Source organism: Coloeus monedula (genome assembly GCF_965178545.1).
Source record: "Coloeus monedula genome assembly, chromosome: 13".
NCBI classification, from domain to species: Eukaryota; Metazoa; Chordata; class Aves; order Passeriformes; family Corvidae; genus Coloeus; species Coloeus monedula.
Genome location: NC_138793.1, coordinates 11,527,955 through 11,552,015, shown reverse-complemented (window position 1 = coordinate 11,552,015; position 24,061 = coordinate 11,527,955). Strand labels below are relative to the sequence as shown.

At 37.4% G+C, this 24,061-nt stretch overlaps 1 protein-coding gene across 1 annotated transcript in view; it reads right to left on the bottom strand.

Annotated features, from left to right (window-relative positions):
* Positions 1-273: 273 nt before the first annotated feature.
* Positions 274-24,061, bottom strand: part of SLC6A2 (solute carrier family 6 member 2) — a gene marked incomplete at both ends in the record, with an annotated part of 57,591 nt that continues 33,803 nt past the window's right edge. Inside the window, 11 exons of the mRNA XM_082290048.1 lie at positions 274-297; positions 1,882-1,953; positions 3,684-3,851; positions 5,868-5,968; positions 10,166-10,265; positions 13,000-13,128; positions 15,696-15,808; positions 16,554-16,678; positions 17,389-17,492; positions 21,407-21,541; positions 22,269-22,407. Of these exons, the coding sequence (XP_082146174.1) occupies positions 274-297; positions 1,882-1,953; positions 3,684-3,851; positions 5,868-5,968; positions 10,166-10,265; positions 13,000-13,128; positions 15,696-15,808; positions 16,554-16,678; positions 17,389-17,492; positions 21,407-21,541; positions 22,269-22,407 (1,210 nt within the window). The remainder of the gene's footprint in view (positions 298-1,881; positions 1,954-3,683; positions 3,852-5,867; positions 5,969-10,165; positions 10,266-12,999; positions 13,129-15,695; positions 15,809-16,553; positions 16,679-17,388; positions 17,493-21,406; positions 21,542-22,268; positions 22,408-24,061) is intronic.

The following is a 24,061-nucleotide window of genomic DNA, read 5'->3' as shown; positions in this document are numbered from 1 at the left end:
TTCTGCCAATAGCAAAACTCACAAGTTTTGGTCATGTAGGGATCTCATGGCACCAAAGGATGTGAGAAAAATTAAATGAAGTCTGTAAAGATCATTTGAAGCCAAGTAATAGAAGGGAGGCATTGACAACAGAGAGCAGATGTCTTCCCTCAAAGAGTCAGTAGATAAGCTCTGAGCCAGCTTAGGCCAAGCGTAAGTGAGGGAGCTTTGAACTTGACTTTTCTGTGTTCTCAGTTTAGCTGAACTTGGGCTTTTTCCTTGATCTGTTGGTTGTCATATTGTTAGCCAGTGTTGGAGCTGTAAGGAAGCAGAAGTGGTTGTTAAATTACATCATTGATTCAAATAGTGATGCCAACAGATACGTTGTTTGACAAATCTAGAGTTATGAAGAAGTTTCAAAATGATGGCTAGACTATCCACTCTGTAACCAAATTTCTGTGCATTCCAGTTTGCAGTGAGAAATGCACTGAATATAAAGGATACTTAGTCAGCTCTTAATTCAGTTTTAAAACTCAGAACTGCCAGACATATGTGGGAATAAAATATTTCTATTTGTTTGGTTACAGTAGACAGCGTTTTATCTACAATCTTAAACATTGTGAACAAAACACTAAATACGTTTTAGCACTAACAAAGCCATTCCTAGCTGTTCATTGAAGATGGCAGCAAATTAAAATGCTCTCATGTTTGGCATAGCTTGAGGTCACTTTAGTAGTTTACTTCTGAGGACAGCCTTTTCTAATTTATGTGAAATTAATTTGCTACCTTTTTGTCATAGATTTGTGTTCAGAAGACCAGTACTGTGGAATGGCTGGTTACAGCCCTTTCACACAGGAACATCTGCCCCTGGAAACACTGAGTTACAGCACGAGCAGTAAATCAACTGACAACTGAGGGCAGAAACAGGAGAAAGAGGAGGCAGGAAGAGGTCCTATGCTATTTCATATTCTTGGCCACATCAAATAAATTGTGGTCATGAAACAGGAAGCCTGTTTGTGCTTTTGTTCTGCATCCCATAAATCTACGCAGATGATTTCCTTTAAAAGCCAAAATTTACTTCAAACAATATCTTTCAGAATAAGCAAAAGCCAGATTTATTTTTTCAGTATCAACATACAAACTACCACTATAAAATCTGGGTCATGGTTTGTGGAGGTGTGCATAATTCCAGTTGCTTTCAACTTTGAAGACAGAAAGTGGTCCAGCATGAATGCTGATAAGTGTAACAAGCTTCACATTTGCATCCTTTTTATCTTGTACATAAAGGAGTTTATTTCAATAAGCTCATTTTATTTGCTAAAAGGAAAACAATATTTGGAAATGTATAGCATATTTTTCTTGGCTTATGAAGTCTCCAGCAGCGTTTTCAATCAACTCTAGTCCTGTGGAGAAAGCCAATTCCATGTGACCTGGTACCTCATGTTATGACATTAGAGGTAAGCTCTGACACTGGATATTTGTTTTGCTGTTTACCATGTGTTGTGGGACATAATTGCAGTTTTGGAAACATGACTTTGGGTTGCTGTGCAGTAACTGAGTGAGAAACCATGACCTCTTCAAATGCACATGATCATTTGGAAATATCTTTGTATTTTGTGAAGACAGATCTCACTGTATTCAGACACAACCTAAAATACCAGATTCAGGTGAACTGTGAAATTGAGATCTCTCCTCAGTCAAAGAAGGAAGGTCCTAAAAGCCTTCCAAAAGAGTTGATGCATATGGTACTGAGCCTCCTGCCTCTTGTCATGCTGGCAGAAATAAAGAACTACAGACCTGCAAAGGCATTGACTATGAGGAGATTGGTGCAAACCTGTAGTTGTTGCTAAAGACAGGAAAGGGTTGGTATCAGGAGAAGAAACATGTGAAAGGTGTACAAACCTTAAACTGCCTGACATTTCCTTGGGCCACGAGTTGGTGCTCATTTTCAGGTGTGATGCAGTAAGCTAGTCTCTAAATCAGACAGGAAGAAGAGGAAAAAGTCAGCCATATGAAGAGGGATTATGTATGTAATCCCCAATCTATAGTGGGGAAGTAGCATGAACTTTATTTAAAATGGTAACTTAAATCTTTAATATCTCTGCATCATGTGCCTTTATTCAGTCACTGAGAGAATAAGCCTATTATAAGCCCTTGGGTGTTAGCCTTTAATATAAGAAGTAACAGTAGAAAGTTTATGCAAATACTAAGTCCAAATATTTAGCAAGTGCATATAGAAAAGAACATCAGGAACAAGTTGATATCACAGGCCTTAGATCCCCTAAATTCATGCTTTTCTGTTAGTGCTGTAAGAGGGTTGGCCAGTCCCTGAGTGGGAGAGGAAGGAGGTATTGGTATTTCCCAGCTCATCTCCCTTGTTTACCCTGTGCTGTGCCCTTTGAGATCACATGTAAATTTTGGTTTATTAGGAAGTTTCAACCAATTTAAGGAGTTCCCATTAGATTACGAGCATACCTTTCCCCATCCTTTTAAGAGCCACAATTTAGGGCATCATATCTTGTGCTAGTTACTTGGATGTAATATATCAGCCTTTTGCCATAATGCTCCTGAGGAAACTGGAGAATTGTTCTTTGCAGGATCAGTAACAGACAAACCAGAACCTGCTAACAATACAAAATGAATAAGAGAATGTGGTTTTGGCCAAAGGCTTCTGCATCCCCATATCAGTAAGCTTGAGCAAGAGGGCAAAATCCTGATGGGCCAGTTCAAATTAATCTTTGAGACTTAAATGCATGTAGAAAATGGGTTTGTAACATCCCCAGGACAGAACAAAACAAAGAGCTTATAGAACTGCTGGAAATGAGATCTAGAAATTGTGCACAACACTGCGATGTTGGAGATGATGAAAACAGGGAGCTGAAGAGTTCCAGTTTTGGGGTGCCTTTCTGAGGTGAACATTACATGAGATGACTGTAACGTTTCAGAAACAAGACCTTTGTTCCTTTGGGTCTGCTGGGTCACTGTGAGGGGAATGTCACCTATGTAATGGTTGAGATCCTATTTTCTGCTTAACTCTGTGTGTGGTGTTGGTTCAGTGATTTGCCTAAGAGGGTCAATACCTTGCTACACCATTGTGTAACTGTATCTGTAAAAAAGTAGAGCAGTAGAACTAGGTATCAGTCAGTGGGTCTAGATTAGGTTATAAAATTATGACATGTGATGGGAAAAGAATCAGTGCTGTATAGTGGTGAGGAGGCTTCTGAGCACCATTAGTGGTTTTAAGATTATAGATAATAGTGAGGCTATATAGACAGTGAAGGTAAAGTTAATATGACGGTAAAAACGATATGGTTAGTGAACCTTAATCCTGTGCCACTTTGAACTGATGAATAAATAAGAATACAGAACAGTTTGAAGACCATACCTTATAGCTGAATATGAAGATACCGTAATTTGTACATTCTTTGTTAATAACAAAAATCTAATCTCATCAATTGGATCAATTGCATGCACCAAAAATAATTTTTCACAATTATTATGGTGCTGTCTGGAAAGCTAATTTCTATCTAGAAACTCAAACAGAATGCAGTAATCCTACCTCAAACTGCTGATCCGCCTGACATATGGATTCAAAAGGTCACTCATAAGTAATAAGTTTTGGGAGAGAAACAAACTACCAACTTAGACCCAGCCATTTCATTTCGCAGCAACATTTCATGACATTTGATTAGTGTTCCACTTACTTCTTTAAAGGTCCCACGCACATTCATAAATTTATAGATGATATAGGCAGGCACAAGGATCATTGAGGATAATGCTATTCCCCAGCCAATGCGGTTTGCCCAGAGCGGGAAGGTGTAGTCGTCGTAGGTCAGAGGCTTGAAATTTATTATGCTGACTATCACGACAAACTAGAGAAGAAAGTATAAAATGAACCACAGTTTTAAGATGAAGAACCTTACTGGGAAACTGATTCCAGGTGTTCTATTAGGCAACCACCCTAAGGTATATCTCAAACCAGCTTTGCTATTTATCTTCAGCCTGTTTACTTTGCTCCTCTTACGGCTTAAGCTGTTTAAGTTCTTGATGTATTTACTAGTATTAACAGTTCATTTTAGCTACTCTGGACACAGATTATTTGAAATTTTGATGGCAAGATCAAAATCAAAGGTGATTGTCTGCTACTGCCTCATTTAAACTAGTGTTTCAGATGTAAAAATGGTATTCTGTAGTCAAGAAAAAACTCTGCAGGATCTATTGTTTTTACCTTCTTTGTTTTCCAGGAACATTAGACTTTAAAAGCTTTGTACCCATTTTTCAATGAGAGACATAATGCAAACTCCAGCATGATACATTTACTGAGGAAAGGTAGAGCAGCCTTATGGCCTGGAAAACAAAGCTGTTTTTTCTTCCTCTTCTGCCCTGTCCAGTGCTAGGTGCAAGAAGGAAAGAGCGGGGTACTGCCCTGCTTCTGTCCTGTTAAATCCATGTGGGTTGTGTAACATGCAGAGTTCCTTGACTTGGTTCTTGGGGCTATATGTTCTGCTCCATATTTCAATTTCAAATTAAAATATTTTGATCCTAGGTTTTCAAAGACTATACCAGGATAGTGTGGGTTAAAGGAAGATGACAGTGTGGAATCTGGTTAGAAAAATACTAATTCTATTTTGAGATTTTTCTTGGGATTATGTACATAGCTGAAGACAATATGGAGAAAGAGCTTCAAGAACTTCCAGATGGAAAAAAAGAAGTGTGCATTGTGATGGCTGAGAGATACATTATCTACAGATTTATTCTGACCCTTATGTTTTTAGGCTTTTCTAGGAAGGTATGGAGGCTCTTTCACCAAGACATCTTAAACTACCTGAAGGTTAGACTGATGGGCTCTGCACCTTTAGCTAGATTGTTACAACTCTCATTATAAAATTTAAATTTTCAACCATCTCCTTGTGTGCAAAACCTAAGAACGCTTGCTGCAGCATTTTTCCATTCTGCTTGAGCCTTCTTGAAGTGCTGCAGAATATAGTTCCATACAAGTTCCTTTATAGAACTATGTTTGAAAGGATAGTTAATACAGGCTTGGTAGGTGTTTAGGGATGAATTGGGGTCATAAGCTTTTATATTTAAAAGAAAAAGTGGACCTGTCCTAAAAGCCTAGCCAGTGTATATTTTCAATACCAGTACAGCTTTAAGAATGCACGGCTTTAATGCAAGTAATTATCTCCTAAAATCATAGCAAGGTCAAATTTCCGTATTATTATCCCAACCTTTTGATTTACAAATATGCATAGGAAGAGATTCCAATATAAAACTGTAGGTTAACACTGAATCTAACCTCTACACAAAGCAACCAAATTCACACTGTGGGATTTTTTTTCCCTAATGCAATGCACACTTGTTTTTTCCAACAGGCAGCTTACAAGATATCTTTTATACAAATCTTCAGTGTTTCACAGACCTAATTATTGTAGTTGCATATTAGTTTTCCTAAGGTGTCATTCCATAATTTGGGGATCTCGGTATCCTCCAACGAAAAATACATTCTTGCTAACACAATCTCTAATCCCTGGCTAGCTTATTTTCCCAAGGGAATGGTTTGTGTTTAATATGCACAGGTGCTGCAGGGACAGGGAGGACACTGCCTAAGTGTTCCCTAGGAAAAGCTGCCTTCTTAAAATCATGCTCAAATGAAGGAACAGAAGACTACTACAACCACCATTAGCTTCTCCTTCACAATTTAAATGTATTATACAAAATATAATCTGCATATAATTTCAAAGTGAAAAAAGAATTAAATTGGAGTGTCTTCTGTTCATCCCAACAATATCTGGCACAGCAATAGGTATCTTGCTCTTAGTATCTATTGCATATTGTGGGAAGCAACATGCTAATATTCTTAACATGATGGAATAATTATCAACACTTACCAATAAAAAAGCAGGACTAACAAATTTCCAGCACAATCTCCAGTAGAGGCCTGGTTTGAAGCCCATCATTTGTTGGATGTCTTCACTGAATCTGTCCACACCTAGAATAGATGTGAATGGATGCAAGCATGAGACTGACTTCTGTCTAAATTGATGAGATGCTGGCATACCCAAAACACTTTTTTCAGAAAGCAGATATGAATGACTTCCAAATCAGAAGACATAGGAAATAACAACATTAATCTCCTCTCAGTGTCTAGATGTGTCTTTGACATCACTTTATCCAAGACTTAAATTCCTGTGAGAACTTAAGGCTTGTTGCAGATAACAGCATTACCACTCAAAAGAGGTGTTTCACAAATATCTAGAATTTAAGTTGTAAATGGGACTCAATTTTTAAAATAGTTATTGTAACCTAATTTCTCCATGTTATTACGAGTACACTGCAGGAAAGTGTAGACCCTTAGACAAACTGGTTGCTGATAATGAAGTAGATTCATATGATTCTTAATTTATCAAAGGAGATTTTTGTTCCACTTAAAGGCATATTTAATTTTCACTGAATGCCACAGAATGTTCTTTATATCTGTTACAAATATAATTTCATATTTATCACTATTCCAGGAAACTGGGGCAATTCTTCTGCTTATTGTAAATATGTACAAAAATGATGTCACTTTAGAATGGGATGATTAACACTGATATAAAATGGGGATTTTTCTTTATTTCTTTAAAAAGAAAACAATCTCTGACTTTACACCTTAGAGATATTGGCTCTGCGCATTCTGTCATGTCAGACTGTTTATAATTTATTATACTTGATGTGTTCAGGAAGTTTACTTTTAACCATGAACTCATTAGGTAAACCGTAGAAATGCAGATTTTACCATGAATATTTGTTTGTTAGAGAGAATGTGCAGGTTTTCCATAAAGATAATTTCATGGGTATCAGTTTAGTACAATTTATTTAATGTAAATAATTGGGACATCTTGAGTTAGTCCATTATATGCAATGAGGATGCAAAATATTGTCAGGGTCTAAACATTTGAGTGTAAATGTCTCCAAAACATTTCCAGCCCCCAATATTATGTCCAGGTGAAGAGAAATAACCAAAAAGGATCTGCAAATGCTCTTTAAACTTAATCTGATTCTATTTGCAGTGCTTTCTGTGAACTTTAAAATGACTGAATTTTTACTGCTATAAACACTGGCTGAAATTTATCGTTGTGTAGAAGGTCAGAGACAAGGACCACGTATATCAGAATTTTATTCATATGTTTCCAGACAGATGCACTTGGAGCTCAGACAGTGCTTGGTGTACAATTTCTGCTGAAAATGGGGGACCAGTAGGCCATGCTCTCAGACTGCGCTTTTCCACAATGTGCTTTTTCAGTAGTACATGTCTTCAAATAAAGTTCTAAGAATCAACCTTTAAACAGAACACAGCTATAACTATAGATGACTGTAGGGCTTGGTTTCAGGGATACTTAAAATTTATTATTGGTGGCTGGTTATATATCCCAAAAGACTTTCACTCTAATTTCTGTACTAATGAACGCTGCATCTGCCTGAGAATGTTACCATTTTGTCATGTAGTGGTCTATTAAAAGGCACAGAAAATTTGTACATAATGTGTTGTCAAGGGAAGGAAATCAATATGCAAAAAGGAACAGATTAGGAAGAAAAAGAAAAGTAGATTTGGCTATAAATGCAATTTACCCTGCTCACATTGGGTCAACCTTCCTTTCACTGATGCAGAGGTGAGAGTTCAGACAGAACAGAAGTCTACAAGCCATCAGTAAGTCCTGCATGTGCTGCCTGCTGGAACTTTGTAAGCCATTGTGCTACTGTGAAAGCAAGCAGCAAAGTAGCAAATGTTTCCCCAGCATGACAGTGCAGTAAGCGCTCTGAGCTGGTTTGCCCCCACTTGTATTTCCATTCTGTGGGAATGCATGCATTCATCCTCTCTCAGGGCAGGCACACATCCACTCAAACACCTCTGTCAGCAAAGATGAGTAATATCAGTCAGTGCTTGATTAAGTTCTTCCCCTTCTGCAAAATCAAACAGTTGAGCTTAGCTGGGGGTGGTTGGTTTGCTTGGTTTTTTTTTTTTTTTTGGGTTTTGGCTGTTTTGGGTTTCTTTTTTAAAAAAAATCTGCTTTTTGGCCTGAAATTTTGGTCTAAGGGATTTTTTTTTTTTTTAAGTTTTTTAGGTAAATGAAAGCTATGAGATTGCAGATAGGGATGAATATAATTTCAAGCTCGTACAGAGCTTGTTCTAGTTGTTTAGGGAGATGTTCACAGTAAAATCTGACTGAATAGAGATTTTCCTGCAAGTGAAACCAAAGATCAGTTTTGTGCCACTGGGAGAGGTGTCTGAAGTTTTTTAGAATATTCATAAGAAAGATATAAAGGTTGCACATGAGGAAAATTGGTAACATGTTAGCAGTCGTAACTAAGGTACATCTGCATAGTAAAGCAACTACCTGTCCCTTCTCTTACCTATACAGTTGGCCTTTGCAAAAAGAAACTTCACAGTAAATGGTCATAGGTATAATTTGAACTAAATTTCCATGGTTTTAGTCTGTGCCAAAATGTCAATGCTTGCCTTTAGGCTGGCTTAATATTCAGCTGGGTCATTAAGGCAACTGGGGTCTATCAGAAAAAAGAGGCAGACAATATCATGCCAGATTTAATAAGTTTAAATAGCACCTGGGGCTGTAATAAGTTCTTCATAAAGAAACAGGTCATGCTGTGTCAGTAGAAACATCTGTCAGCTGCTTAAGAAAAATGAATAGATATTTTCCCGATTATGGGGAGGCTGGAGGAAGAAAGGAAAAAATGATTAAAGACAGAGGGTGTAAAATAAAATTTGACTAACTTTAGCCTGGTTTGTGAGCCACATACAAAGCCTAGCTACTGTAGAATGCAGTAAATCCTGTTTTAATAGTAGCAGAAGATAACTTGCCCTTAGAAACTGAAGAAGCCTCTGCTTCCAAGCTAAGCTGTGATCACTCGTCCACATTCGGCTCTTTTACAGGGATTAAAGACAGTTGTTTGTGAAATAAAGTGCCTCCATTATTTTGAGAGACAACAGCATATGTGCTGCTTGCTCCATGCTGATGTTGGGTGACAGAATTAGTGCATTAAAGCTAGAAGCTATTCCTTTAGTAAATTGAACAGCTTTATGCATGAATGCCATTATTTCAACTTCACTCAGTCTTCAACATTTTTTTAACTGCAAGATAAAGTGTTTGTTTGATTAGAAGAACATGGCAAGGCAGAATGGATGGACAAATAAGTGACTGAGGTAAATAGCAATAAGAATCAATGTCTAAGACCCTCTGAATCATACATTAGCTATAAACACTATGTCTGAATAAAAATGAAGATGGCTTTCAGTGGAAGAACAGTTTTATTGGGAATCAGGGCAACTAATTCAATACAGCCTTAAAGAGAAGAAGATTTGCAGGCTGCTATGACATTGAAACCTGGTAATAGTGAAAAGAGTTGTGATCAGTCAGGAAGCATAGCACAAGAGATTAGGAAGGAAAAGAAGAGGTCATATTTTTTTAGGTGGCTATAGCATATCACTGCACTCTGGCACACAGTGATTCCAGTCTAGTGCCAGAGATCAACTAAATACTCCTAAAGCTTGCCATATTTGGGATAAAATAAATCACTACTCCCTTTTTGTGGAATAAATTAGTACCAAATACTAAAAATAGAATTTCTAGTGTCTAGTATGTTGGATATTTCATACCATTCTATGAAATAAGGTAAATAAACCACTAGCGTTTTACAATGAAGTAGAATATAGATTCAAACAAAAGGGATTAATGTAGGAATTATTATAACTCTCTAAACACTACCTTTATTTGTATTGTGTGGGGAGTGCTTGAGACTGGCCCTGGCAGAATAATGAAAAGTGGGAACAGGTGATTCTGTATTTAGGCTAATCTACATGCTTTGAAAGTACCAAGTCTAAGTCTGGTACTGCAAGTCATCAGCAATACTAAGAGTTGTAAAATACTGGCAAAAGTATTTTCCATCCCATCACAGTACCTTTCACAAGGCCGTTTGCTTTGCTTTGTGCAGGGTATCAAAGCTTGGCCCACTGAATATCTGAACTCCTGTCACTGCTCATAAACCAGGTGAAAATCACTCTATGAAACCTGACTTGTTATGGTTTTGTGTATAGAAGGCTATGCTGTTTTCCCTTAAAAGAATGTGTAAGCCTGTCATGAGCACCTGGAATTTCAGAACAGCTTTTGCACATGCAAAAGGAAGTGCTTACCATAAAACCAGGAAACTCCAATTGCCTCCATTAGAACAGCAAACAATATTGAAGTCCCAGCTGCAAATGTGTCCAGAAGTGTGAGCACATAAATTCCACCCTGCAACGGGGAGTTAAAAAATGCCACAAAGCAAAGTTACAAATAAAATCATCTCCGTAGTTTAATATCATCCTAACAGAAATCTGCTTTACTTGAAGCATTATCTTAACCCAAGTATTTTAATTTAGATCTGATGCTGCAGACACAGGTTCACAGCTGCATACAAAATAGTGGAATCAGACTTGCAACTCTTCTAAAGAGGCTTCTTTTCACACATGTCCTCACTTCACTGGGAAACAGAAACCTCAGCTTAGATTAGTGAATTCTCTTGGCACTCCTGTTCAGTGGAAGTTTGGGAAAATGATCAGCAGCTTGTAGGGCAGGACATGTCTACAGCAGTTAATGACAAACTTCCTGAATTAAAGGCAGGCATGGAGCACTCCAAGAGTTTCCATAGGCCACTATCAGTCAGTTTGTTCCTAAGGCCACTTGTTCTGCAGGCCAGTGAATCTGCAGTGTTGGTCTGATGTCTCCGTGTCCCTGACTGCCTGCATCTCTCTTGCCCACTGCTCCTCCAAAGGCAGAAGATGATGTTAATTCTGTCACCAGCACAGCAACAAGCTGCTGTGCCCTGTTTAGTCTCTGGGCTGTGGTATTTGCAAACCTTTGCTCACTGGAGACAGCAAACCTTGTCTTCCTGCACAACAGCACATTTTGTGCTTCAGTGGTTCATGACTGAGAACTGGAAATGCATTTACTAAAGTCTTGTTTCACTGGTATTTCTTTTAGCTGCAATGTGACTACTTTTTGTTGTGTTTTACAATGTGGTGGTATTTGTGTAAATTACTGCTCATTTCACTGAGTTTGGGCTAAAGAGGAATGGAAGATCATCAGATTCAGATTTGTATCAAAATGAACCCGGTAAAGTGTTTCAGGAAACTCTGTCACATGTAAACAACTGAAATGCTTGTGGTTGCAGTAGATTTTTGTTAAAATGTCTTTTTACAACCAAACTTAATCTGATTATGCCTGTTCAGAAGGAGAGGAACAAAGGAATTATTTTCTGTGTTTTTTAACACCTGTGGTATAAATAGCACTTATACTGTTTAGATCTGTAGGTGATTTAGTCTCTGTAATCAGCTGCTTTTTTTTTTTTTTTAAAGATGTTTTTCTGAAACAGCTGTGCATATTTACAAAAATAGGGAGACCAGTACTTAGGCCTTGTCTAGGTTTTTAATTCTCTGGGGACTTGTCCGGAAATAGAATGAACTTTGGTTGTTAGAAAATATTGCATATGGAATGACATTTGAGTTTGACCTCTTATTTTTGCTCTACACCTGCTGCAAATGAATGTCTTTGCAATCAAACTTAACAAAGTGAGTTACTAATATGATTTTGTAAGAAACATATTTGTTTCAGAAACAGCTACTTTTGAAAATACAGCCTTAAAAATTCAGGGGGAAAAAATCAAATTAATTTCATGTGATGTTCTCACAAGGATTTTTTCTTTTTATTTTTTATGCATTAGAAATGTTGTTCCTCAGTTATGTGAACCAATACATTTGGACAATTCTGGACAGTTTTGTGAATTCCAGCTGGAGAGGTAAACTTGAAGTCTAAACAGGTGCCATTATTTAAAAGCTAGAGTTAGGTCGTTATCTTGAATAACTATAACTCACTTGGAGGCAGTGGAATTGCAGCCACTGGCACCTGTTCAGGTTCTTAACACTGAATTTATTCTGATATTGTACTTCAGGAACTTTCATTCCAGTCAAAACTTTGAATAAACAAGAGGATGTTTAGTTTTTAGGTATCAACAGAAATACTATGGTATTAAAAGGATAGGCATTTTAAATGATATATCTATTTTTAGAGTCTCAAATGTTTCTCAGTTTGAGGAAACTGGAGTGAAAATATTGGGGTACTTTAATGTAGAAAGAACTTAGTTATTTATAAACTTATGCCATTTCAGTAATCTTAATAATAGATGTGGAAACCATTTCTAGGAATGGAGAGAGGTTCAGCACATCTGCTTTCGTGGTGGATTCCTCAAGTTTCAGATGTTTTTGACAGTTTTGGCATCTTTGCTAACAGGTCCCTTTGCTTTTTTTATGGTCAAAAAAGAGAAAGTTCTCTTCAGCCTAGAACAATGTGATTCTCATTGCTTAATATGTTGTCAAAAACCATATGAGGCAAAACATTCAGTCTGATGGTAGTGATAAATACAGGTTACTAGATGTTCAGGGTAAGTTTTCTGTGGGCTTTATATGGTGTTAAAAGATGTCAAGATTTAAGGTACATGAAGGAATATTAAGAAACAAGGTGGGGAGAGGAGATCATTATCATCACTACCCTCCTTTCACAAGAAGTGAGTGTCTCTTACTTTCTTCAAGAAGAGAACAGCCAGATGGTCTGGTCACTTGAAATAGTTAGCTCTTCACAGAGGAATAAGCACTCTACACAGTTCCATATAATGTGACTCAAAAATCCAAAACCAAACAAAAAAAAAAACCCCAAACAAACACAGAAGAAAGCACACAGAACCCAACAAACCCAGCAGTAGTACAGACAGTTCTTTGGAACAAAGACTTGTAGGCTTGATTGATAGCAAATGATCTTGTGCCAAAAACCAGAGAAACTTCATGTATGTAAGATTGAAAGTGATGTTCTGAACAGAAGTTGTTTAAGAACTAAAATTTATAATAAAAATAGTATATATAAACCTATCCATATTTCATCTGACAGGGTTAATGGCATTTTTAGTGTAACATTTTGATGGAATTGTTGTACTTACATTGGTAATGCAAAAAAGGGCAAGTAGGAAAGTGCCAAAAGAAACACCAAAGGTGAAGAGCTTTCTGTGCTGCTTCAGAAGGTGGAAATCATCTGCCAAGCCAGTGATGACAGCCTCCATCCCACCCATCTGAGGAAGGGAAGGCAAGAGGTCTGGTTAAATGCTGACTGTTGGAAATACAGACTGAAGAATGCAAAGCAGTTTGTGTAATTAATTCCCAACTACTCTGTGATTTCTAACATTTCAGCTGTAAGTCACTGCTGTTATGAGGCTTTATTTTCTTCTGGTAAAGGACTGAGTCGGGGAACTGGGCATCAAGAGCAGTGGTTGTTGCCTCCATAGCTGTATCCTCTGTCGATCCTCTTTGCTGACTTAACAGAACAATAAGTAGACAGCACTTTGGAGAAAAGAATACACATTTTAATAAACTCTGGGGGAAAAGCCGTTAGCATAAGTAACTAAGCTCCTTAAGATATTTCTTAAATAAAGACAGGCACAACAAGCATGTAAAAGAAGTATACTGAACAAAGATTCACTTTATCCATTGATTAACAAAATCCAGCTTGACAGAAGTTTTTACAGGTCTGGAAGAATTACTACAAAGGAAGGTTGATGTAATTTTTTTTTTGTTGACAACATGAAAGAATTTTACTTTGCTTTCTAGAAGTCTAGAAGTTAATGCTGAATATTAGCCATTGTTTTGCAATACAGAAAAGGTACTTTCCAAGTTTTCATTTAAATTGCTGGATTATGTAGGTGTTTATGAATTTTAGTTTCTTTCCATTAATGAAAACATTCTGCCCCCACTCCAACAAAAAGCTATGAAAATTAATTTCAATTTTTTGTCATAGTAAACAAATTTATTTAATATTTTGAAGAGGCTTAATTTTATGCTTTTTGTGATGCTAAAAGACCACAGCAAGACCTGGAGAGCTTGGTGCAGTACAATAGTTGGCAAGAAGGTGCTGACATAGCCCGTCCCTTTCCTATAAGCATTTGATTAAAATATTCCTGGTTGAAATCAGTAACAGAGAATTCTCACCATAAAAAGTACTGCAGGACCCGAGTTTTCTTTGGGAAATTGATAGATCTTGAACCAGTAAATCTTTCCCCGTTTAGAAGGAAAGAACTAAACTTGGTCACTGTTCACTAGTTCACTGTATTTTAATTAGCTCCAGAAGAAAGAGTTTTCTCCACTTGTAGGAAAATCGTGTTCTGCAATCTAAAGCCCCATGTCTTTGACACTCAAATGTTTCTTTACATTGCCCTACATTTACTGCAGTTGCAAATTTAAGTCTTTTGGATCTAGACACTTCTGAGCATGAATTTTCTTCTACTTCATTCTGCCTTTTTCCTACTGGTCATTCATGTCCTTTCATTGTGCTAAACCCTTCATTGAAGCCTTCATTTCAATCCTTCATATTTGCTTACAGTTGAAAAACGGCCAAGCTACAGTCCCAGATATAATCCTCACTCAAACTTTTGTCTAAGGATCCAGATCTTAGTCTATATAGACAAACTTCATTGAACCTCAGCTGGAATCCAAAAATCCAAACACTTTGGAAATATTTAGACCTTAATCTGACCTTTACAGCTCAGCTCTCACTCCACAAGATCTCATTCAGCTATTTGCCAATGATTATCTAAGCTTCCTGCTGCAACCTCATTTTTTTTTTTAGTTTTGCTCTTATCCATGTCAGTTCATTCTTTCCCTTTTTTGTCCTTGAAAAGGAATTAATTTTCCTGAAGTTGTAAGCAATGAAAACACTGTGTTTTACCATTTCCCGGAAGAAATTCCTAGGTCAACTTTGTACATTCTGAACTTCAAAAGAGACTTCTATGCTTTGGAATAGTAAGAAACCCCTACCCTACTATAGAGGATGAAAGTTTGTCCATGGTTCACTATTCCTTGAAGACCGTATTTGGTTTTCCAGAAATTAATCAACCTTTAAGCTAAATATAACAGGATGTCTTGATATCTCTTTGGCAAGAACAAAGCAGTACAAAAGTTGTTTTGTTTGGGGACTTGGAATGTTTTCTGGGATGAAGTTTCTGTGATCCTGAATATCATGGTGGGGTAAAATTTATCACATTATGGAAAGAGAAAATACACTTGTTAGACTAGACATTTAACAGTAAGATTATAGGAAAATGAAACCACTATGGAAATATTCTGGTGTGATTTTAAAATTGTGATTAAATTTACAGGAAATTCTGTATCATGGCTTGTAGAAAAACAATGGGAGTACCTTCAGGCATTGTCTGTCTTGAGCAGATTAATGGATTTCAGCATGTATACTATAATCCTTTCTAGAAACCACTCTACTCAATGTCTTATGTTTTGCAAGCAGGGCTCCAAAACCTTTTTGCAGGTTTATAGTAGTAATAGTTCAGTTGGGTCATACCTTTAAATATAATAACTGTTGATGAACAGCCCCTCTGTAAGGTCATAAAAAAGTAGCAGGGAGTAAATATTTACTGGATTGTAAAAGGTTTAATCTTTTCCTAAACCTCTTAATGATTGAGAGTCTTTATAATACATGGAGTAATAGTACTGCTGTGTTGTCTGTGACTGTGAAAACAGATTTTGGGAATGCACAGAATGTTTATTTGAAATGTAACCCTCTGATGCCTCTGCAGTTACAGAATATAACAGGAAAAGAACAATGTAAAGGCTAGAAAGAAAAAATACTCACAGAACTGTCAATGCCAAGAGTAAGTAACATGATAAAGAACACCACAGCCCAAAATGTAGATCCCGAAAGAGTTGAAATTGCCTCTGGGTACAGGATGAAAACTAAACCAGCTCCTGGAATAGGAATGGGGGAAAAAAGGTGTCACTAAATGATGTTTCTTATCTTCAAAAAAGTGTTCATTTTAATAAGATAAATCATGACTAAGTTTTGTTTCAGTCCTTGTCACACTCTGAGTACCTGTTAAAACAAAATTTGCATTATACCAAAATATATCTAAAATGCTTTTAATTATTTACTCATGATGGTTTGGTATTAAAAAACCCCTGTCCTATTCTTTTCCACTTCAAATAATCTTTCATGGGATTTAAAACCTTACTAGTTATTTTTCAGCTTTGTAGTGGGGAGGGAATTATGTGGATGTGGCACTGTTCACTGTGTTCACTGTTCCGCAAGTGAACTCCTGGATGTGATGAGAGGTGCAGGAGACCATGGGTGACCTTTTCCCAGTGAAAGGGCTATAGAGCTGAGCTTAGCAGAGCCATCAAAACCAGTCCCTGTGGCACTGAAAAGCAACACTTTTGTAAGTTACTATCCAGTGGTAAATACCTGTTTGTTGAATGGGCAAAACCTGTGGTGGCAAGAAGCTGGGGAACTTCAATTCAGTAGAGGTGAGGTGAATCATATCATTTAGAGTTCACATTTCAACAAGGGATTTAAACACAAGGCTCTAGTTTCAAGTAAGTTAATTCAGTTTACTTCCATGAGATTTTCACACACTTGTTGGAAACAAATATAAACACATTTGCAAGCAAATGGTGTACAAAAAGGGGTAAAATTAATATAAAATTAACTGCCTACCTTCAGTAGCTACATCCTCAATTTTAACTTTGTGCTCATGAGCCATGTAGCCCAATATGGAGAAAATTGCAAATCCTGAGAAGAAGCTTGTGACACAGTTAATGGTGCTAGTCAGCAAAGCATCCCTAAGCATGGAGAGAAGAACAGCCCAGTAAGAAAAATCTTTGAGAACTAGATGGGGATTGTCTTTAATATTTTTTTCCCCCGATCCTTCAGTTCACAATGGATTTATAATACATGTACTTTCTGAATTTATATTTCATGGAAAAAGTGATGCTTGTTTTCATTCCAAATTGGAATGTTAAGAAAACATCTAAATGTTGGAATTTCTCTGAAGGTGCACAGTGATTCTGGTTGAATTTCCATGGTGGTGATTCAGCAAAACACTTACAAACTGACTTGATTTAAAGTGCATTCCCAAACTGGAGCGCAATGTAAAATATCAGAAATATAATCCCAAAGCACAGAAACCCTTCTGGAAGCTGGAATCTTTCTGTGTTTAGTTCCTGGACCAGTAAGATTTCATCCTGTGTTCACTGTTGCGCTTAATGGTACTTTTGAAAGGCAAACACCAGCACAGTTTACACAGCTGTCTAAAGTCCAGACCTAATCCCATTCTGCTTTGCAGTGGAGCAGATATCTTGGCAAGTTCCTGTTACTAAAATTTCAGTTGGGAAGACAGTGTTTCAAGATTTGGGTTGGTTACTATGTCTACACAAGACTCACCATCATTAATATATGACTGAAGATAAAAAGATAGCTTAATACTTATTTCAGCTGCAGTCAGAGTAAAATAGTATAATTTTGCAGCAGTAATGGAAGAATAAGCTCTTACCTGTAGCAGTTGTTGTCAAACTTATTGTAGCTGGCAAATGCAATTAAAACGCCAAACCCAGCTCCTAAGGAGTAAAATATCTGAGTAGCTGCATCAATCCATACCTGCATAATGACACCAACATTGCCAGTGTCAGTTCAGTCCACAAGGATACATCAGGAGAAAAGCAAGACAACTGGCTTTTGGAAAACAATCGGCATTCAGGCTGATGGGAGTGTGTCACATGGAGCATTCCCTGGTCTGGAATGGCCGAACCTGAGGTGGTGGGGCTGGAGCAGTGGGCAAGTCCTCAGTGCACACACACACTGCTGCCCTGGTGGGCTGTGCAGTGGGACATGTACTTCTGAGATTTTACCCAGTACTGAAACGATTGCAGGGTTTTTCTCTGGGGTGACAGAAATATACTTCCAATAGTTCTTGTTCCAAGTTAGCTTGGAATGTACAACCAGAAAACCAAAAATAGTTAATGGGTCAAGAGTTAAAGGACATTTTCTTTCCCATACTAGAGCTTTCTCTGTGTGACTGTTAGTGCACTTTACACAATACTTTCCTGATTCAGGAGCTGAAGCATGACTGATGTGCTGTGAACAGAACCATGCAGATGATCTCTCAGCTTTCTCGCTTAGTTGGAGAAAGAATTATTTCTGTGATAGCCATTAAATTTCAGTTTAGATGCAGCTTGATCATTTTAAGGATGGTCCACTAAGGAAAACATTTTAAAAGCTGTAACATTTTCTAAAGTGTCCCTCCATACCAAAATCCATTCATCCAGTCAGGAACAATGCCACAGTCCTGGTTCCCTGAACCAGAAACCTGAAAATAGCCTACCTTGGTTAATGAGGGTTTCCCCTTTTTTCTTCTTACACAGAAATACTTAAATGAGCATCTTCAACAGAGGTCAGTGGTGTGAATAATATTCAACATTTCTCAAAATGAGATCTGCAATGTTTGATTAAATCTGCCAAGAACTCTGAAAGAACTATGAAAAGCTCTGGATTTCATCATTCACCCATCTCTACAAAATCAGATATATTAGATCTATTCAGCAGCGGCTTTCTAACAGATCTAAGCAACTTATGAGCTCCATCTGCATGGGGATTTTAGTGCTACACTTTCATATTTGGCCTCGTGGAAAGGAAGAGAGTGCCTTATCCCATGCTGACATGATACATGAAAGCACTTAGGCTGGTGATCACTACTTTTCTCAACATAGACGATAGATGCTTTCAACTGTTGCCTGCTGGAGACTGGGAACCACTTATGGTACTCTGGGTTTGTAGAAAAACTTAATTTTATGAACTGTGGAGAGTTGATTACTTGAAAGATAATATGAAGAGCAGTCTGTGAAGTCTTTATTGCTAACCAGTGGATGGGAGGATATGATTTTCTCAAATGGTAGTTCATATAGGTTTTTTTTTTCTTTCAATGAATAACAAAACAATTATTTAACCTTAATTGCTTACTCCTTCTTTTTATATACCAGTTGCATCTTAATATTCTATTTTCACACAAAGGTTGAAATCAAATAGGGTTGTACTCTCTGAAAAGCATTTATGTGGATAAGAATGCAGGAGGGATGCAAAGCCACTTATATTTTTTCTTGTTTCTTAAAAAGAATCAGGTAACTTTTGTTGTTAACAAAATTCCTGAAATTTTTTAACATCAATTTTGTTTAACCAGATCTGCATACTGCCACCATAAGGCACTTGTTTTTTAGTGTTTCTATGTCTTTTGTATCTTGCCAGTGCAGTTGTACTCACTCTTCCTTACTATTCAAGCACCCTTAAGCATGTGCTTAAGTCCTGTTGACTCGAGTAAGAGAGCACCTGCTGCCTCCCAAAGGATTTAAGCACATGCTGAAGTATCTGTTGAGTAAGAGTCTTGGCTCATAGTAGCTGATTAGGAAACAAATTGAGATGATCAAGGTGAAGGGAAAGAAGGGCAGAAACCAGAAATTCCTTTGCAATTAAGATGAAATGCAAAACATTATCTTTGTTCTAACCAAGCAGGATGTAAGACAGCAGGGCTCGTTCTGCAGTTCCTGCTCATATTTCTCATTTTCACGGCTTCTGATCGATGCATAGTCTAATATATTTTATGATAGGATATTTTTTTTATATGTATTAAAAAAAACCAAATAGAAACATTTTACAGTTGGCAGTCATCAGTCTTTCCAGCTTTCTTCAGTGTTTATGCCATTTTAACTTCTGTGCATATTCAGTGCAGTGCAGTTTGTGGCTCCAGTAAGTGGGGCACACCTTGACAGTGATCTAAGGGCTTTTAGAAGAGCATTGGCAAAGCCCTTTGTGGGTCATTACTGTTTGTGACTTAGGACGTTTCTTTGTTAGATTCTTCATTTGGAAGAAATAAAAAAATCATCAGTCACATCCAGGGATGCACTGACATAGAAATGGAGTGGGATTACATTCTTTGGAGCCTGAGGACAAAGATTAAACACACAAGGCTATTGCAGCAGCAGGGATCCCAGTCTCCAAGAGGGGAAGAGCTGACATGACAAAGCAGTTAGTGGCACTTCTCAGCATAAGTGATCTTCAGTCTTTTATTATTCTAGTGTAACTTTTTGTTGCTGTTGTCGAAAAATTTAGTCTTACAAATAAATAACTTTAGGGTCATCTAAATAGCAGCTGCAGAAATATTAAGCCAAGAAAAAGCAGCACACAGAATACCCTTCCAGAAGCAGAAGGCAGATATGGAGGCCTGGATTCTGAGCTGGTACAAGCTGGTACAGCTCCATAGACATCTAGTTGAAATTGTGATGTTTTTATATAAAATATGTAAGAAAAATATAAGCACCTGTTTTGTTCATCTTTGCATATTTGTATTTGTGTGCGTGCATAAATGTGAATTACTGGGGTGGCTATTTCCTTGTGACAAAGGTAGGTGAAAATCCCATATTTGAAGTTTGATTTGATTGTTCCAAAATAGACATGGGGTCTAGTTCTGCTTTAGAAGAAATGCCCATTTTCAAATTTATTATTAAAAAATCAGGAAAGTATTTTTTGGCTAAGAATATAAAAAATACATGTATTCTAACACTTGAGGTCTTCTAATAATTCAGGAAAAATCAACATAGGATTCATAGGAAAGGTACAGTGCAACTATGGACAGACTGCAGACATTTCTGAAAGCTGCAATTTTTCAAGATGATGCATTTCCTTCTAGTAAAATGATGTTGTCTCTTTTCAGATTTATAACCATTTGAATGGCCTTGTGACCCATCCATAGAGATACTACTGTCTTGTAAATTATTTATGCTGTTTTTAGAATAGTAGAGGGGTAAAATATCTCTGTAGTCTTTGTTCTTTTTAGTCTGAAATGCTGCTAATTTCATGTGTTAGTGACTATACTTGTAGGTTTTGATTTACAATGTATGAAGTAAGTCTTAGTTCCAAGTGACTCCACAAATTGGGTTGGTTTGGATACACTTAATTAATGTTAATGTTTTTCAATGACACAGTGAAATGTACATTACTTTCAATAGTAAGATAAGAACACCATACTATTGAAAATCTTATTTGTATGAAGAACCATGGTTTGATTAGGTGAGTTAGTCCTGACTTCATATGTTTAGCAAGGTTTGCATAGGCCAGGATTTTTGTTTTCTAGGTTAATATTTAAGCTAGCAATTCAGAAAGCAAGATTTTCTTCTTGAGGGAATTCTTAGCCTTTTGAGAACAAAATTTTTGCATGACTCCATTTTGCTGTATAAAGGATATTGCAGTTTACTGGGTGAAGTCAAAGCATGGACTGTTGTAAGGGTCTGCCACACCTGTAAGTGCCTTCACACAGGTGTTTTGTGGTCTGAGTTGTTTGAGTTCAGTGTGAGATAGTTCTGTTTTGGAGAGTATTGGAAAGTTAAACTGTTAGAGACAGTGGACCAGTGCTTAAGCAGAAGCATGGCTTTTTAATTTCAGAAGTTACCTGTAATAGTTTCAGTTTCAGTAACAAGGGCAACAGGTTTAATAATTAGGGAATGAGAACAGAAGAGTACACTTACTGTGGCTTCTTTTAATCTTCTGAAATCTATGTGCAGGTATGCATTTATTCCATTATATGCACCTGGCAGGGTTATTCCATGTATTAATAAGACAAATAATACAACATAAGGCAAAGTGGCTGTTATCCAAACAACCTGCAGACAACAGAGATCCCAAATCAGCTGTTACAGAAGAGTTAAGAACATGTAGTAAGTACAGATGGCATTTTCTTGGTTCAGTCCGTTCAGTTTGATGGAGAAGCTCTTTTTAGGACATGAGGGAAAATGCTGTTACGTGTCATCAATCTTTTCATATATAGGTTTACAGATATGAGTAGGAGATTGTTTTGATGGACAGAAGACATTGTCAGTGTGTGTTAGACTTCTGATTAGCTCCTCATCTCTATGTTGTTTACTAAAAAGTGCAGTCATTGCATGATGTTAGGTGATACTTTCATGAAAATGTACAAAAAGCTCCCAGGTGTATCCAATGCTAGAATTTCTTTTGAGATACTTTCTGAGGGATGTCAAAGAATGATTTCAAATGACTTTCATCAAATATTTCTCTTGACATGGCATTTTATATAATAAAACCAAAGCCTCTTACAGCATTGAAACATTAGTACATTTGGCTAAGAATAGGATGCACATTTAAGATAATTTTGAGTATTTCAAAACATTTGCTGGATGAAACCTCTAATATTGAATTGAAAATAATGCATTAATAAAATTTCCAGTTGGAATATCACACAAAAAATGTGATAGTTTGGTCCTTGAGAATCCCTCAAAATCAGTGACTTATTTTCTTGTTTTCTAAAATTAGGAGACTTCTTAAGGTAGACAAAAAAATGTAGTCAAGATAGAAGGACAATATTAGCTCTACCTTTCCTGAAGTCTTCACGCCTTTCCAGAGACTAAAGAAAAGAATGATTACCACCACCAAGAGGCAGAGGGAAAGTTGCCAGCGAGGCAAGCCAAGGTCGTGGATTCCACGGCTTTCGTGCAGGTGCAGAACTCCTCGCCTACATACCAGATACACAGAAACAAAGTGAAGTCACTGGGGGAAAAAGGCTTTTGCACTTCCCACGCCGTGGGCAGCAGGAATGGGTGCTGCACTGAAGCAGTAGTTGCCCTACTGGCATCAGTGGCAGTCAGTGAAGGTGTTTTGTGGAGCTTTGTGTTGTGCTTCTCCCCAAAAGGCCTGTATGGTCTCACGGGCCCATCGCTGTCTGTTTACACCACAGTGCCATAATGATAACACCCTTTCCTTCACTGGAACTGTATGGGGAGTTTGGAACACTGAACAGATGTCCAGAGAGACTGCAGAATCTCTGTCCTTGGAGATCTTAAAACCTGGCTAGTGAAGACCTGGAGCAGACTGCTTTACTTTTTAAGATAGCCTTGATTTTGGTTAAGGAGTTGTATTAGATGACCCTCAGAGATGTCTTTCAACCTATATTATTTTGTGATTCTAGATCAGTGAACAGCTGACTTCCTGCTTCTCTAGTTTCTCATATTTAAGAAGTAGCGCTGTATTTTTGAACTGTTTCTGTTCTTGCTTCATAAGTAGACAGATGTTTGTCCAATTCTGCTAACAAAATAAACTCTCAGAATTCACATGAGTCAAAAAGAAAGGAAAATCATTGGTAGTAAGACAACTAGAGTTAGTGTTTTTCTTGCAGATTGTTGTTATTGAGAAGAATGAAAGTAGTTGAGAAATATGTGCAAAAATGAGAAGAGAATGTTATGGGGGAAAAGACAGAATAAACGTTAACAGAGCTGACAGTAAAAAAAATCTATTTTATTATGCTGAACAAAATGCAAGAGCAGCTAATAAATTGTTTAAGCTTTCTGTTATTCTAGTCAGAGCTCTAGAAATATTTAATTAAAACAGCACCAAGAATCAAACAACATGCACTAGTGTCAACTAGACATCTAGAAATCAGGGATTTGTGCAAAGGAACTTGGTTTATACTAAGATTGCATCCCATGTAAGGGAGCGTAAATGACATTTGCAATGACTCTGAGATTGTACATCCGGGTTCCAAGAGTCTTTCTGCCTATCTGCAGGAGGGGCAGGAATGTGAAGGGCTCTCAATTTGAAGCTGCATTCAGACATTCTGGTTCCTCTCTTGGGAAATTTCTTCTCATTCTCTCCTTCCCTATGCTCTCTGCTGGGAAGATTCTCCTAGTCACCCCAGAATGCTGGCACCAGTTCCTGCCTTCCACACTGCATTCAGCTAAAGGGAAATAGTTCACCTCCACCGAAATCTGCAAACAGCGATTTGTTTGTTAGTGCCACTGACTCTGTTTAGTCTTTGTCCCCTTTAATATGGCATCAGACCCTGAACAGCCAACAGGCAGCTCAACTGCTTGGTACTCACACATAAGCCCTACTAAGAGCAAATTATTAAGGAGGCAGTGGGGCAGCTGCTCAGTGGGATTCAGTAAATGAAGGACCCAGTCATAGTTCTAATAATAGGAAATGCTGGAACCAATAAATTCTTCTCTGTATCTTGGTTTTCCCATCTGTAAAATAAGGATTATTATAAATGTGTGCTTTGTCTCTACTCTGGGCGATTTAGAACAGATTTGTTATGGAAGGGATGAATATTTGCACATAAACAGGGAACCAAACCAGGAAAAAAGAAATGCCAAGGGTTGTGATCTGAAAAT